The 14073-nt window shown below is 36.3% G+C and overlaps 1 protein-coding gene across 34 annotated transcripts in view; it reads right to left on the bottom strand.

Annotated features, from left to right (window-relative positions):
* LOC121431651 (phosphoinositide 3-kinase adapter protein 1-like) overlaps positions 1 to 14073 on the bottom strand; it is a 127610-nt gene that overhangs the window by 5564 nt on the left and 107973 nt on the right. For 30 of the 34 annotated variants that reach the window (XM_041629255.1, XM_041629261.1, XM_041629256.1 and 27 more), the window contains 6 exons: positions 11932 to 11975; positions 11065 to 11107; positions 9182 to 9246; positions 8673 to 8750; positions 7361 to 7668; positions 1645 to 1761 (listed from right to left, as the gene is read on the bottom strand). In XM_041629255.1, coding sequence (XP_041485189.1) covers positions 1645 to 1761; positions 7361 to 7668; positions 8673 to 8750; positions 9182 to 9246; positions 11065 to 11107; positions 11932 to 11975 — 655 coding nt within the window. Of the gene's footprint in view, positions 1 to 1644; positions 1762 to 4211; positions 4281 to 7360; positions 7669 to 8672; positions 8751 to 9181; positions 9247 to 11064; positions 11108 to 11931; positions 11976 to 14073 lie in introns of all 34 variants that reach the window. The other 4 variants (XM_041629286.1, XM_041629287.1, XM_041629267.1 and 1 more) reach the window with 2 other exon arrangements.

Below are 14073 nucleotides of genomic sequence, written 5' to 3'. Positions count from 1 at the left end.
CCGATATCTGCCGGTGTACGGGGAGTGGAAAATTAGGGGGTGGGGCAGAGGGTGGAGGAAGGGGAGGGGTGCGAAATATTCTGACCTGTGACTGGCTTGAATCATGGCTTAGGTCAACTTGATCATGCGAGTTGGTACTCAGTGTGGGTCAACAAAGTTTAAATGAGGTGGAGCAAATGGAAAATAGGAGAAAAGAGAAGGCGGGGCAGGGTACAAAATATTGTGACAATTGTTTGGCTAGAATTGGAGCTAAATCAAACCATTTCCATGCGAATGAAATAATTATGGGGGTACCTCAGGCCAGATAAGGGGTCTGGGGATGGAAGAGAGAATTAGGGAGAAGGGGGAGGGTGCGAATTCTCCTAAATGGAATTTGGAGAGAAATTAGTAAAAACAAATCATTCATGCCGGAGGATCCTTTATAAAGAAATTCTCTGCACAGCCAAGCAAGGTCGAGCAAATGCGGGGAGGGAGATTAGGATCGAGGAGTGCGGTCTGGAGATGGGAGGTGCAGAAGGGACCATAACAAATTCTTCTTATCGGGAAGCATCTTGGCCAGGGTGACCCAAGGAGGGAGACAAGAGGGGAGGGGTGCAACTGTACTTTGCTGGAATTCAAGCTTGAAGGGATAGTCCAGGCTAAAAATATTAATATCTAAATAAATAGAGTAAAATCCACAGAGCCAAATGCTGAAAATTTCATCAAAATCCGATCACAAATAACAAAGTTATTGAATTTTAAAATTTATTGATATTTTGTGATATAGATATATGCACATCATCATGAATATTCATTAGGTAGGCTGATGATGTCATATTCTCACTTTCCCTTTTCTTATGTTATTACATGAAATCATAAATGTTTCATTTTTTCATGCATGCGTAAAATGGTGTGTCTCCATTATGATGAAATAAATAGTGGCAGTAAATAACTAATGCACTTAATCAGTTGTCAGCTCTTGGTATAAATTTTTTTGAATAAACCTAATTTCATGAAATAAAATACAAAAGAACAAATGGGGATATGACAACATCAGCCCACCTAATGAATATTCATAGAGACATGCCTAGAACTGTTTCACCGGAATGATGCAAATCTTTAAAATTCAATAACTTTGTTATTTGTTATCCAATTTTGATCAAATTTTCAGCATTTTGCTCTGTGTATTTTTCTCTATTGATTGAAATATACATATTTCCATCCTGGACCATCCATTTAACCCAAATCAATCATGCACATGAACATAGATGGAGAAGCATCTTGTTCAGTGGGGGAATAGGTGATCGGGGAGACAGGATGGAGATATAACATGGGGAGGGAAGGGGGGGGAGAAGGAGGGAGGGGGGGGGCAACTGCATTTAAATGGAATAACGTTCATGCAAACAGACTGTCTATGGGAGTGCATGCTGATGTACTTGGGGGTGGGGCAAATAGGGGGAGGGGTATATGGGAGATAGCCAAGGGTGTGGAAGGGGTGCAAAACAATAGTTCAAAACTTCATGTTGGTAGAATTTAAGCTGAAACAAATCACTCATGCAAAGCCGTCCTTTATGGGGGATATCTCAGAACATGACTGCTGCAAATAAGGGAGGGGGAGGGGGGGGGGTAAATGGGAGATAGGGAGGGGGTGCAAAATAACCTAACCTGTCAGAGGAGGAGGAGAATGTGGATGATCGGCCGGCACGCATGGAGGTTACAAACTTGTGTCCCAGCAAAATTGGTCGCAGACTGTGGCGAAGGGGTGATTGTGAACGGGAGATGCTTGAAGCAATGAATACGATGAAGGGGGACGTTAATGGTTTTTTTACACAACGGTGGTTTGCCCCAAATCATAGCTCGGTGAAAGAAATTATAATTATCAAATTTATGTTGCCATAGCAATAAAAATAATAAGGGTTTAATTCAAAACAAAAAATGGTCATACTATTCCAAAGCAAAATCATTTGGAAGAAATATGATATCTTATTTTCATTTTTTTAAATACATAATCTGATACTGGTAACTTAAGTGCATACCGGTAACTCTTTTTGGAGACCAGTCTTCTTACCACATATTATAACAAGGTGGCACTTATTTTTTCTTATGTCACCCTGATTGTTCCAATCTGATGCATACACTTGCACTTTTGTTTCTCCATGAAAAAAAATATCACGATACTATTGCTGAGGTTAATATATCCAAGGTAGTTATATGGCATAACCCACTCTACAAACATGACATGATATCATAGGTTCTTCCAAGTTTAACGAATTACAGTTACTACGGCAGCACAACACATAAAAAAGGGATGGAGATGTACATTACACAGTGTTATGTAAACTATAGACTAAATGATTTTATATAACAAATGAAAAATCACAGGATCTCATATTTTACTAAATACATTGCAGAAGATTGTTGTTTTAATGATTTATATGATATTCGCTGTATCTTTATTATGAACCAATTGATGGCTTTATAATGATAATAGGAATTCAATAGTGTATCAGACCTGTCCATATAATACAATGTTGACTTGAAATTTTGGTCATTTAATAGCAAGCAAATTAATCAAACTTTCAACAAATCGAAGCTCAAAATATATATTTTTAAAAATAAAATCAAGATGACTGCCACAAAAATTAACAAAATCAAGAAGGTGATTGAGGATTGAGTCACACTTCTTATGATTTCTTCTAATTCAATTTAAATTTTACTCAAACCAGAAATAAAACCAACATTCCTAACTTATTTTCTTGAAACATTTATGAATACGGACAAAAAATAAATGGAAAAGAATTTTCTGAAGCAAGTTTCCTTTATGTATGCAGGCTCTGTGTCGTTTGTTTTTAATAAAAAATCATTAATAAAAAATTAGCATCTTTTCAAAACTCTTTGTTATGTCAGGTACGATGAAAGGATTGAAGATCAATTTAAGCAAATGCATGGCAAGTTTTCAAGTTATATCTCTCTAGTTTTTATTGCACAATAATGTAATTGACCATGCATAAGCTGAAAATTTACAGGGATATTAATTCTGAGTGTCCAATATTTAAATAAACAACTTCTGTACATCCAACTCCCAGAAAACTTCCTAAATACAACTAATATGGATGTCGAATCAGATTTCAAAGTGAAAATTTACAAAAATATCTTGGTCCACACAAATGAAATAGAATTAGCATTTTGCATGCATGAAAAAAGCACAATGAAATAGCATGCTACGTTATTCAGGAATGCATGTTAGCAATGATTGTTAGCTTTGCATATAGTATATGGACAATATGTTGAATGTCTTAGACTCCCCCCCATCCAAACAAACAAAAAATAAATAAAACTAAGAGAAATGATAAAGATATTAAAATTAGAAATTGAACAGGAGAATCTATTTTGCAGTACTTATTAAGACAACTTTTAACTGAAAGAAAGAAGAAACAAATAAACAAATCTGTAGATGAATACTTGGTAATTCTAAACCCTGCATTAATTTACTCAATGTACTGGTATAAGGTAGCAAATGTTTAAAACAAAAAGGTTCATAATGCCAAATTACATATTTGTCTTGAAAAAAAAAATCATCGCAACACACATTTATATCTAAATGATTATGATGAAGGTTTTGTAAATATTTACAGTTTTTTCAAGAACCATTATTCCAGCTAAATTGCAATTATTTTACAATTTACAACGTGGAAAGCACACAATTTCAATTGTGGCAACGCCCTTAAACGCGAATATTAATTGAATTGTCATGATCTATGAGTTATATCATCTGAGAAGCACTTGGGGACACTATTGATGTATTCATGGGTATCTGGGAGGCTTATTTAAAAATCATAGAAATGTTTAACAATCCCTGATTATTTGTACACTAGCTGTACCAGGACTATCCTATATAACAGATTAAATGAAGATATGAATGGGATACCTATTTACCCTGCTAAAACCTGTGAATATATTGTCATGTAATAATTGATTAAAATACGATGAATGTAGCACAAATCTAAACGCAACATTACAATGACAACAACAACAACAAAAGCAATTGATTACTAAATACCTATTGTACATATAAACATATGTTCTTTTATACTACTCTGTTGAGTTCTACAAGTATCTAAATGAGATCAACACATTAAAAGTGCACTAATGCATTAGTTGTGCTCCATTCTTCTTCGCATTGCCAATTTGATAAAAGGCGTGGATGCAGGGATTGCTTTCAAATAGTTTACCTGGGTTGGTAAATTGGCAACTTTTGGGGACACTGTAAAAGCTCTTAATGCCGGCCATCATTTTTTACCCTAAATAAAGAGAGAGATCGTAAAGCGTAATACGTATTCATTCACATCCTCTCCAAGTCATTTAGTTGAACTTACAATCATCCGACAAAAAAAAAGAATAAAATGGAAAAAAAAATGAAGTAAAAAATTCCTCATAACAACTCTCTTACAGATATGTGGTATCTCAAAAATAATAACGCTCTCAAATATCTGATACATATAACAAATAATACAAGAGATCCAGCCCTAAACACAAACTAAGAGAAGTAAAGTTGGAGGGGGTTAACCATTTAAAAAGAAATAAAATTAACTTAAACTATTTCTTCTATGTTATAATATAACTTAATTAAATATTTCATCCCAAAGTCATTTTATGTTTAGGTTTGTTTGAACTGTGTAAGTTTAACAAAATGATCAACATTTTACTTGTACGATTCCTTCACACCAGTCGTGGATCCAGGGTGGGGGGGTGCACATCCGACTCCCCCCCCCCCTTTGAGAGCCATAATCAACAATTTTAATGTAAATATGCCAATCTTACACAAGTGTGCCCCCCTTTGAAAGTCACAGTATATATCTTTAAAGGGAATATCTTGTCCATACACAAGTGAGGACCATTTTTTTTGCTTGTCAAATTTTAAGTGGACGAAATGACCTTCATTGTTGAGAGCCTTTTTGGGGGGCTTGGCTTTTTTTGCCTTTTGGAAAATCTTGGATCCGCCCCTGCTCAAAATTAATTCAGTATCATGAGTCATTTATAACACATATCATTCCTACTAGATATGCAGAAAAAAATAAAATGAATGGGGGTAAAAGCATAAATGTAACTCATTTTACAACAAAAGTAGGCTCAATATCAAAATATAAAGGAGACATGATTTGAAATGTAATATATATATATCATATGTCGGAAATTAATGAACTTGTGAGGCAACAAATAGTAAGGATAAGTAACATTTCATGCACATGAAATAATATACAGTATGACTGGATTTGGAATTTGCCATGGAAACAGTAAAACAATTAAAATAATGAAGTGGAGATATAATCATGAGTAGAACACATCTTTAACAGCCAACATGAGTTTGATTCATAATACTTGAAAAAATATATCACTCGGTTTATTAAAAAGGGGTAATAAAAAATCATTAAAATTTTTTGATAGCAATAACATCAGACAGAAAAGTCATGTTTTTATAAATCATATTCACGTCAGGAAGAGGGAAAGATAAACCCCTGAATTAGTAGATGATTTGATTAGTCAGCATTAAATTCATGGGCCCAATTTCACATCGCTGAGCGATTGGTTGTACAATTGGTAAATTGCCGATTCGTCTATTGCCATCTCGTCCACTAATCACATGGTCTACCTTCATTTAGTCTAATTCTGTCCATCAACATTTCGTCTAATTCTGTCCATCAACATTTCGTCTAACAAACATTTGGTCCAATAACCATTCGGTCCAATCATCATTTCGTCTAATCACCAGTTTGTCTATGACCATTTCATATCATAACCATTTGGTCTAAAATCCATTTAATTTTGCCCAATTAACACTTATTCCAATTAGACCAAATGATGTATGGACTAAATGGCTATTGTAATTGGTTATAAGATGAAATGGTGATAGTGTAAGTAATGACAATCAGACAATGTGGATAGTGGACGAACTGATAGTAGACATTGTACAACGCCTACTTAGCTTGTTGTATGCGATCAAATGGGAGGCTGAATGTCACACATTCGTACCGTTGCACACAAGACGTACCATCCAGAATGTACCGTCCATAATGAACCATTGCACGGCTTTAGGAGGTGACGTCACAATGCGATTCCATTGAATAAGATGACAATGCGCGTACAGCCCGCTGGCTAAATGCGCAATGATGTTAAAGATCATGTGCGCTTGTGGGCCCGGCTTGTGGGATTTTGCTTTTCGCTTTCAATATTTTTGCTCCCTTTTCATAGATTACTGCAGGGAAAAACTCTCATATTTCGCTAGATGCCGAGGCGTTGTACAACACAAATAGCGAATATTCTTATTCGTGCAGTGGTGCGAGATTTCGCATTCGGTGAAAGAAAGAAAGGAACGCTCTATTTAACTAGGCTAACGCCTCGTTGAATAGAGCAGCTTTCTTTCACCTCATGCGAAATCTCGCACCATCGCACTCATGCCTATTCGCTATTTGTATAATATGATAGTAGAAATGTTGGTAATTAGACGAATTGACATTAGACCAATTGATAATAAACTGTACAATTGATTTGTATGAATGGTTGCTCATAATGATCAATGCAATCAATTGGAAAGATCAGCCCTATTATCAATTGCTACGCTTTGTGAAAAAGGGCCCAGCTCGAGTAAATGACCAAGCCAGTCCAAGAAGAGAAATGAAAATTACAAATTTCATGCATATTTACAACACACAATAACTTCAGTCCAATTCAATGTGTAGACGTTCGTCTGAAATTTATTGAGGAAATGCCTCATAGGGGAACACTATGATTCAATCATGGTTAGTATTTCATATCAAAATGGCAGTTTTCATACAATAGGAAAATATTACCTTATAAGCTGGGTTTTAAGACATGAGGGAAAAATTACTAAATAAGCTAGGTTTCAGCTAAGATGTCTTCAAATTAAAGTGTTAATGATAAGACAGGATAATGGAGAAGAGGAAATTTTGTTAGGCACTTTTAATACAGTCAAGCTTTCTCCTGTTGCTGGTTTACAATCCTTTCAAGGACTAACACTCATTTCCCAAAGATGCTCTACTTTCTAACTTCTACTTTCTAACTTCCACTTTCTTGCCCCTCTATTTTTCTTAGTCCTTTCCAGGACTATACATATGGTGTACCGTAAACCACTTCCGCGATTATACATACCAACATGCACACCTTTATATCACCAAATGGAATGTATTCCAATTGCCAATTTGAAGAAAAGCTTATCAAAAGAGATTTTAGATAATTGCTTGCCTGACCCTGGTTATCTTATACCTTACCTTATCTTCAAGAAATGCACTTTAATTTTCGTCCATCTAAATTGCCAATTTAAAGCAGAAAAGCTATTATTTTAAAGAAATTTCAAATGTTTTACCTTCTGCGTGGTGGGGGTGGTGCTACTCTATCTGGTAGTCCTTCAGGGGTCTGCGGAACAGAATGCTCCGAGTGCTCCGGGATAGCATCACTATCGACACCAGCTCCCCCTCCTCCTCTTGGTGCCACGTCAGGCAAGGGACTCCTTCCTCTATGCTCAGGGGGGAACATGAGGACGGGGCGGGCTCCTGGAAGACGCGAGTAGTTGCTGGGTGCAGCTGAGGTGTTCCGGGGTGGGATGGGCGGGATCGGACGGTTAATGTACTCGTCGCTGAAGTTGGCCTGGTTTCGCCAGGAGATACGCTTCGCCTGGAGGAATGGGGTTGAAAAGAGTTAAGAAAAGAAATGGGTCAGATTTCTTAATTCTGTCAAATATAAAGAAAAACTATAGTTTATAAATGTGACGCTTATAATATGCAATTCTACATGTATATTCTCAAAATATTAGACACTTATTAGGTACTAGTAATAGGTATGCAGTTCTACTTCACACATATTTTCTCAAGATATTAGATTTGACAAAATAATGATGAATATGCTTTTGAATGGGAGGATTGTGATGATGATGATGGTGGTGGTGGTGGTGGTGGTGGTTATGGTGGTGGTGATGATGATGGTGATTATGAAGATGATGATTGTGGTGGTGGTGGTGATGATGACGGCTGTGATGGTGGTGGTGATGGCTATGATGATGGTGATGATGGTGATGATGGTTGTGGTGGTGATGATGATGGCTGTGGTGGTGATGATGATGGCTGTGGTGATGACGATGATGGTTGTGGTGGTGATGATGATGGCTGTGGTGGTGGTGATGACGATGATGGTTGTGGTGGTGATGATGATGATGGTTGTGATTTGACAAAATAATGATGAATATGCTTTTAAATGGGAGGATTGTGATGATGATGATCAAGATGAAGGAGTTATTGATGATGGTTGTAGTGGTGGTGATAATGATGGCTGTGGTGGTGGTGATGATGGTGGTGGTTGTGATGAACAGGATGGTTATGATCATGGTGATGATGGTTGTGGTGGTGGTGATGATGATTATGATGATGGTGGTGATGATGATTATGATGATGATGGTGATGATGATTATGATGGCTGTAGTGGTGATGATGGTGGTGGTTGTGATAATGAGGATGATGGTTATGATGAAGGTGATGATGATGATGGCTGTGGTGGTGGTGATGATGATGATGGTGGTGGTTGTGATGATGGTGGTGATGATGGTGGTGGTGGTGGTGACGTTGATGATGCTGATAATGGTGATGAAGATCATGACAACAATGATGAATATATCATAAACTCACAGGATCTTTTGCTGAACTTTGTCTTGGAGACCTCGGTGGGGGTGGTTCCATTGGATTCGAGTCAGAGCCGTTCTCATTCTGTTACAAACACCAAATACAGACAATGAAACCAAGAAACTATGGAGCCCATAAGTTTGGACATAGACAACTGGATGACCATTACATGTCTTTAATCCATCTTATTTCCATTATACATCCATTTGATTGAAATAAAAGACAATGCTACTTTTTATTTCACAACATTATGCATAAAACTGCAAAATCAGATAAAGCATTAACAATAGAATAAGTGGGGATTTTTCAGTTGAGGGCCCTCTTTGAAAAAAAAAATTCTCGGCACTTTTTTTTCTAGGGATCTCTTAAAAAAACAACCATTTTTTTTTTTTGGGGGGGGGCTCTTTTTTATTACTAGTTTTTTTTAGCATTTCGGGGGTGATAAACATAGCCACCCTCTTGAGAGGGAAAGCTGACAAAAGCAGATTTGTAATAATTAATTGACCGACACATACCCTAATTGCATCAGGTCCGTTTGAGTTCTCAGAGGTTCCATTGGTAGCATTTAGCCTGGAGGAAACTGGAATGAAAATAGGTAAATTCGTCCACTGCCAACTTGTCCACTCACCACATGGTCTACCTTCATTTAGTATAATGCCATTCCATCCATCAAAATTTCGTCCAACAACCATTTTGTCCAATCATCACTTCGTCTTCTCATCACTTCGTCTATGACCATTTCGTCTCACAACCAGTTGGTCTAATATTCGTTTTGTTTTCATTCATTTTGCACAATTAACACTTAGTCCAATTAGACCAAATGGTATATGGACTGAATGGCTATCGGATCAGCTGGTTATCAGACGAAAATTTTCATGTTAAAGCTAAGCTAGGTATAAACTAACAATGACTTCATGAATGAGAAATCACCATACCATCATTACACGTAGCCTAGGCCTAGATCTGATAAATTTACAAAAACTTAACCTAGGGAAATCATAAAATATAAGCTGAACGAGTAGAACAACTCCGTTTTATGATGCATTTCAAAAACTTCAAAATTTGCAATTAAAAGAAAACCCTGATCATATAATGCAAGCAGAGAAAAGCCTACCTCTCTCAAGTGCTGGGGTGTATATAAGAATGACCTTGCTTGCTCAGTGGTATGATTAAACCAATGCAAAGTACACTTGAATCTTTTGCTTCAAATCTAATTTGCATAAAATGCTTTTGAGTCGAAAACGCAGCCCACTAGCACCTATTCATGCCAGCCGAAAAAAGGGCTGACATAAATAGATAATAAACAAGGCCAGCATACAGCATAAAGGTTAGCTGGGGTTATGGTATGTTGTGAAGTCTTGTGTTGTGTATGTTTATTGTTATGTTGATGTGATGACATCATCATCACATGACTAGTCACATGTTCTGTTATATGTGTCTCTGTACACTGGCCTTGCTTGCTCACTGCCTCCATCTGGTTCACAAGCAAGGCCTTTCTTATATACCCCAGCACTTGACAAGCAAACTTTTTGATGGTTAGTGGAGAAACCATCATGCCATGGTTTAACTTCCAACATTTTTATGCATAAACATGATGCTGACAAAAGAATTTAGTGCTACCATTCAATAGGCAGAGAGGAGGTGAGAATCTTTTATCATGAATTCATGAATACAAATTAGGAGTTCATTAGGAATTCAGGATGATGAGTTTACAAAAGGTATTCAATATTAAGCCTACAATAGCTAAAATTTAAGAGCCCCTCTTGCTCTCAAGTTTTTGAATTTCAACGGTTCTTCCATTCATAAAGGCCTGTCTACCAAAAGTATTCAAAGCAAATACAGAATAATGAATATGTACATCCCCTGCAGGGGATGTAATTTGTCTAACAATGGTGGGACACAATACCTCAATGAATGCATGATTCATGACTGTAGCTAGGTCAGACAATAACCAGTAAGCTAGACAATACCACATGTCATGCATGCCTTTGAGACAAAGATGAATGCATGGCACACTGTGACACATCTGTTGCTAGGTCAGACAATGACCTGTAAGCTAGACAATACCACATGTCATGCATGCCTTTGAGACAAAGATGAATGTGTTGCACATAGTTGTTGCTAGGTCGGGCAGATGTACATACCAGGTTTGGTGAAGATATTTACAGATTAGCCATTAACCCATTGAGCCCAATGCCCAAGACACTTGTATATAGTTTGTAGGAACTGTGATAATTCTAAACGAAGCTGCGCTACAGCAGGGGGCGGGGAGGGAGGTGCCCCCCCATGTTGGATATTCCTGAAATATTTTCTACCAGGGCATACATTATCAATCCAAAGCCATAGAAGGAAATGGCCGTGGATGCTCTGTTGAATGCTTCATTTCTACTATATTTACCACTCATTCCGCCTGGATTTGTTGGATTTCTTTCTGGTCTCTCCTGATACAAAACAAAAAAAAAAAAAAACAGTACAAAAAATATAAGAACATTAAATGTAAACCATAATAAATCAAATAAAAATAAACAGTAAAGATGTACATGTAATAATAATAATAGGCATTTATATAGCGCTATCTATCTAAAAATATTCTATTCCGAGGTGCATTGTTATTATTAATATTACCCCCACCTTGGCTAGGATGTAAAATAATAACAAAATTCGTTTTCATCTTTGGAATATCATCCATGTCTATTTTATGTTAGATGTTTCCATGAACATGTTCTACATATCTTTGAATTATTATTTTTTTCTCATTATCATCACAATTAGTATCATGAATTATCATTACCATTACAAAGTCCAATCAAAAGAGATTAATTAAAGTAATATGGATACCAAAATTACTTGCTAACAAACTTGCTTCAAATGGGCATTTCCAAACTTGTGCTGTTTTCATCTCATTTAGGCTTGTTTTGTGTGTGTATTCCTTACAACATGGTACTATTCTTCAATTCAAAGAAAGAGGATGTGTAATCAAGTCAAAGTAAATAATTCAGGATTTGTTTTCATTTCTACTTGAGGATCATCATCAATAAAGAAAATATTCTTTTATTTTCACCTCAAAGAGATGTCAAAAGTAAAATGTTGTCATAGTGTCCCCTACGACACAGCGTGGAAGTAACCAAATCAGGTATTAACAAATAAAATGTAGTTTTGTTGAGCCCTTACTAACATACTTTGTAAAGGCAGAACCAAAAAATGGAAAGAAAACTGTCAAGAAATACAGAGAAGGAACAAAATGTAAAACATATGAGTAGCTTACAGCGATATCTCCCACTCGACCTCTGGCGGCTTGAGGTGGAATTCCTGCAAAAAAAATTGAAAAATAATAGAGGACTATCACAATATCTGAATGACGGATGAATAAAAGGAAAAGACATGAAGCATTTTTTCTCAGGAGCAGGCAGACAAAAACATTCAACAAAACACAATTTTCTGTGGTAAAATGGAGTCGGCTGGATGAGTGAATGTTTAGGTGCTCCGTGTGTGACATGAACGACAACATTATGTACCACGTTACACAAACACAAGAATATTTGATTCCCTCCCCCAATAAAAGACAGATGCCTTGCCATGTAAACATTTTCTTCAAAAAGAATAGTTCAATCACACGTATGGTAAAACACAAGCATTTTCATGATTTATATCAACTGTCTCAATTATTATTTTCAATTTTTCAATTATGGCCATCTAATGACAGAAAGAGCAATACACATTTCAGGGTGTAAAATAACACATAAATCCAACTTATTCTGTCCGTACACAACCCAGTCCTACAACAAAGTAAAAATGTGTTTAAAACATTTTTTTCTATATTTTCAGTGGCTTATTGCCATAATTATAAGACAAACATTTGAGCCTTCATAATTGAAAACATAAAATGATACTGTAGTCAAACAAAACTCAAGTCAATAGATCATTAATAGGAAAAAATACACATATGCTATAAAAGAAAGGTTGAAGGTCATTGGGTCATGTCATGACCTTTGACATTTGCTAGGAAACACAGTGGTGTAGGCAGCCATTTCTAGGAGAATCTCTCTCCACGCTGAGGAACTTCCAAGGGACGGATTTTAAAAAATAGTTTATTTAGGACTGGAGTCATCTACTGAGGTATAAGTAATTTTGAATTAAAGGATCTTGATGCTTGGCGTGTGACTCATACAGAACAGAGAAATGGAATGTATAGATCTATCGCGAGGCACTAGACAATAGAATACAAAAATTATGAGAATTGTTCTTTGGGTGCTTTCGGTTAGGGATATAGCAAGCCATTCAGTCAGCACACAGAAAGTTCAGGAATAGTAATAATAACTGGATTTATAAAGTGCTTTTTGCCTGAGGATACAAAGTGCTCCTATCATTACCCCGGCATTAGCTCGAGCTACCATCACCGGTGCTCAGTGCATTCAAGGACATAATCCTGCCAGGTACCCATTCTCCTCACCTGGGTCGAGTGCAGCACATTGTGGATAAATTTCTTGCTGAAGGAAAACATGCCATGGCTAGGATTCGAATACACGACCCTCTGTTTCAAAGGCGAGAGTCAGAACCACTAGACCACGGTGCGTGCACATGTAGTAGCCCACTGGAAGCTCACTTTCTAATGCATACCTATAATGCACATCTCTTCTATTTTTAATTTCTTTTATTCTTATTTACATATTCTCTTAAATAGAGTAAAATTTTTGTGTTGATGCATACACTAATTATAATTAAGTGTCATAATTTTTTGTTTCCATTCCAATAGGAAGTCCCCATCAAACACAATAAAAACCCTCTTTTCTAAATCAATTCTGCATTTTGAACATGTACATACATAGTCACATTCTCCATTATTAGGACTTCATTGTTTTCATTGTTGTTCTGATGCACATAGATACATACATTATGTGATATGCCCTATATTACACAATTATTATTATCATTATTATCATTACTACTACCACTTTTCACAAAGTTTTAGATTGAGCTTTCCTTGAAATGTTTATGCTCTTTTTATGTTCATGGAAAACAAAATATGCCTGACTCATGCAACATTGCAACATAATGAACAATTATGTAAATGAAGCAGGCAAAATTAATATTAGCATTGCGTGAGTGAAATGTGTTAGAGGAGCATTAGGGAAGCAAAATACAATAAATTAATTTAATTTACATAAACAATTTAAGCAATGAAATAAGGAACAATAACATTTTGAAAACACTCAAGCTGGACATTAGTTGTGATGCAGACATGTCTATAATCATACAGTAAATGGGGACAAGGGATTGAAGTTAATATGATATTAAATATGAATAATGCTCAACATGTTATTTGTAAATAAAAATAAAACTTTGCAATGGGCAGAGAGACAATAGACAGAGACAGGTGACACTGTGAGGAGGGAATAGAGAAGAAAAT

This window comes from Lytechinus variegatus, chromosome 18 (genome assembly GCF_018143015.1).
Source record: "Lytechinus variegatus isolate NC3 chromosome 18, Lvar_3.0, whole genome shotgun sequence".
NCBI lineage: Eukaryota > Metazoa > Echinodermata > Echinoidea > Temnopleuroida > Toxopneustidae > Lytechinus > Lytechinus variegatus.
The sequence above is the reverse complement of the archived record's forward strand: the minus strand, read 5'-3'. Positions and strand labels throughout refer to the sequence as shown.